General features: G+C 65.7%; 1 protein-coding gene across 1 annotated transcript in view; it reads right to left on the bottom strand.

Moving 5' to 3' along the window:
• LOC103899693 (high affinity nerve growth factor receptor) overlaps positions 1–2,015 on the bottom strand; it is a gene marked incomplete at its 3' end in the record, with an annotated part of 13,057 nt that overhangs the window by 2,560 nt on the left and 8,482 nt on the right. The window contains exons 15-19 of the mRNA XM_009280205.2: positions 1,836–1,894; positions 1,458–1,584; positions 941–1,054; positions 710–840; positions 449–621 (exon numbers count right to left, since the gene is read on the bottom strand). Of these exons, the coding sequence (XP_009278480.2) occupies positions 449–621; positions 710–840; positions 941–1,054; positions 1,458–1,584; positions 1,836–1,894 (604 nt within the window). The remainder of the gene's footprint in view (positions 1–448; positions 622–709; positions 841–940; positions 1,055–1,457; positions 1,585–1,835; positions 1,895–2,015) is intronic.

The following is a 2,015-nucleotide window of genomic DNA, read 5'->3' as shown; positions in this document are numbered from 1 at the left end:
ACTAAAGTGATGCCCTTGGGAGCCCCCCCCTCCCCCCCCCCCGTCTAGCAGCAATACCTGGGGGGGCAATCGAAAAGTCTCTGCTTATTCCAGCTGATGGCCAATCTCTCTATATTTAAGCCTCTCAGACAGCTAATCTAATCAATATTGCAAGGAGGGCTGCATTAGCAGGGCAGGCTGGCTCTACTAAAGTGATGCCCTTGGGAGCCCCCCCCTCCCCCCCCCCCGTCTAGCAGCAATACCTGGGGGGGCAATCGAAAAGTCTCTGCTTATTCCAGCTGATGGCCAATCTCTCTCTATTTAAGCCTCTCAGACAGCTAATCTAATCAATATTGCAAGGAGGGCTGCATTAGCAGGGAGCAGGCTGGCTGCGCTGATGGAGCGGCAGAGGCGGGGGGGACAGGACACCCCCCCACACACACACACACCCCTCCCCGCCCCAGCCCACCTGAGGAAGCGGTTGAGGTCGCCGTGCTTCATGTACTCGAAGACCATGATGAGGGGTTCGCCCTCGGTGCAGACGCCGTAAAACTTGACGATGTGTTCGTGCTGCAGCACCGTCAGCAGCTCGGCTTCACGTTGGAAATCCAAGCGGGTGCTTTCCGTCACCTCCTTCAGCGCCTGCTGGCACACGGCGTCAGCCCGGCACCGACCCCCACCACCACCACCGCGACGGACCGTCCCCCCCGGCATCGTCCCCCCTCCTCACCTTCACGGCCACCAGCATCTTCTCCTGCTCCGGGAGGAGATTGTAGCACTCGGCCAAGAAAACCTTCCCGAAGGCGCCTTCGCCCAGCTCCCACTTCAGCACGATGTCCCGTCGCTGCACGTGGTGCACGCCTGGGGGGACCCCCACCCGTCAGTGCCCCCCCGGGTCGGGGACGAGTGCATGGGAGGACGCTCGGGGACCGCGGTCCGTCCCCCCCGCCCCAGCCCTTACAGGCGTCACAGAAATACTGGGGGTTCTCGATGAAGTTGCTCTTCAGCCCCTCCAGCTTGCTCTCTGCCGAGGAGAGGGGGCTGCTGCCCAGGTTCATGAAGTGCAGGGACATGGCTGAAATTGCGAACGTCCAGCGACTGCTGCCACACGAAAGGAGCGAGGGCTGCCGGGGGGGGGGGGGGGGGGGGCGCCCCGCGCCCCCCCGCAACCAGTGCAGCCAGTGCCAGGCTCTGCCGAGCATCCCCCCGCCCGGCGGGCCCCCGGGGGCCAGGCAACCCGATCAAACCCATTTAGAGGCTGAATCCATTCCAGGAGTGAATTAGCAGCTGCTGCCCGTGCTGCCGGGGGGGGAGCCGGCTGAGCCGGCACCCCTCCACGGTCCCCGTGCACGGTCCGGTCCCCACAGGGACCGTCACCCCACAGCCGTGTCCCAACCCGGGTACCTGGCACGGGCCCGGCCACCCCGCGGATGCGGGAACCGGGGTGTCCCCGTGCCGCCTCTCGAATCCCCCGCGGCGCCAGGCGAGGCGAGGGGACTCACGGTTAATGCCGAACTTGGACCGGCGCCCGCACTTGTTGAGCACGATGAGCATGACGGAGAGGAAGAGGCAGGCGAACACAGCCAGTGCCACGGCCACCGAGACCTGGCGACGGCAGGGACGGGGCTCAGGTTGGGGTCCCGCCAGGCCCCTTCTCCCAGCCCTCGGTCGGCTGAGATCACCACAAGTCCCAGGAGCTGCCGCAGGGGAAACTGAGGCACCGGGACTCTGCCCTTCATCCCCGTCACATGTCCCCATCCCACTTGGCTCTGGGTTTGGCTGTCCCCTAAGGATTTGTCCCACCCTCCTGTGGGTGTCCTGGTCCCCCCAGCCCAAACCGCGGAGCACCCCCTCACCCCGAACGTGTGCTCGTCCGTCGTCTCCACGGGCCCCTCCAGGGAGCTGTTCCTGGTGCCTGGGGCAGGGAGAAGGGCGCAGGGTGAACGTGGGGGCAGGGGGTCCCCATCCCCTGGGGTGGTCCCGGCAAGCCGGGGGAGGGCCAGGATGGCAACACTCCTGCATTGATGCTGCACCCT

Source organism: Aptenodytes forsteri, unplaced genomic scaffold (assembly GCF_000699145.1).
Source record: "Aptenodytes forsteri isolate BGI_AS27 unplaced genomic scaffold, ASM69914v1 Scaffold332, whole genome shotgun sequence".
Taxonomy (NCBI): domain Eukaryota; kingdom Metazoa; phylum Chordata; class Aves; order Sphenisciformes; family Spheniscidae; genus Aptenodytes; species Aptenodytes forsteri.
Note: the sequence above shows the minus strand (reverse complement) of the source record. Positions and strands in the feature narration are given on the sequence as shown.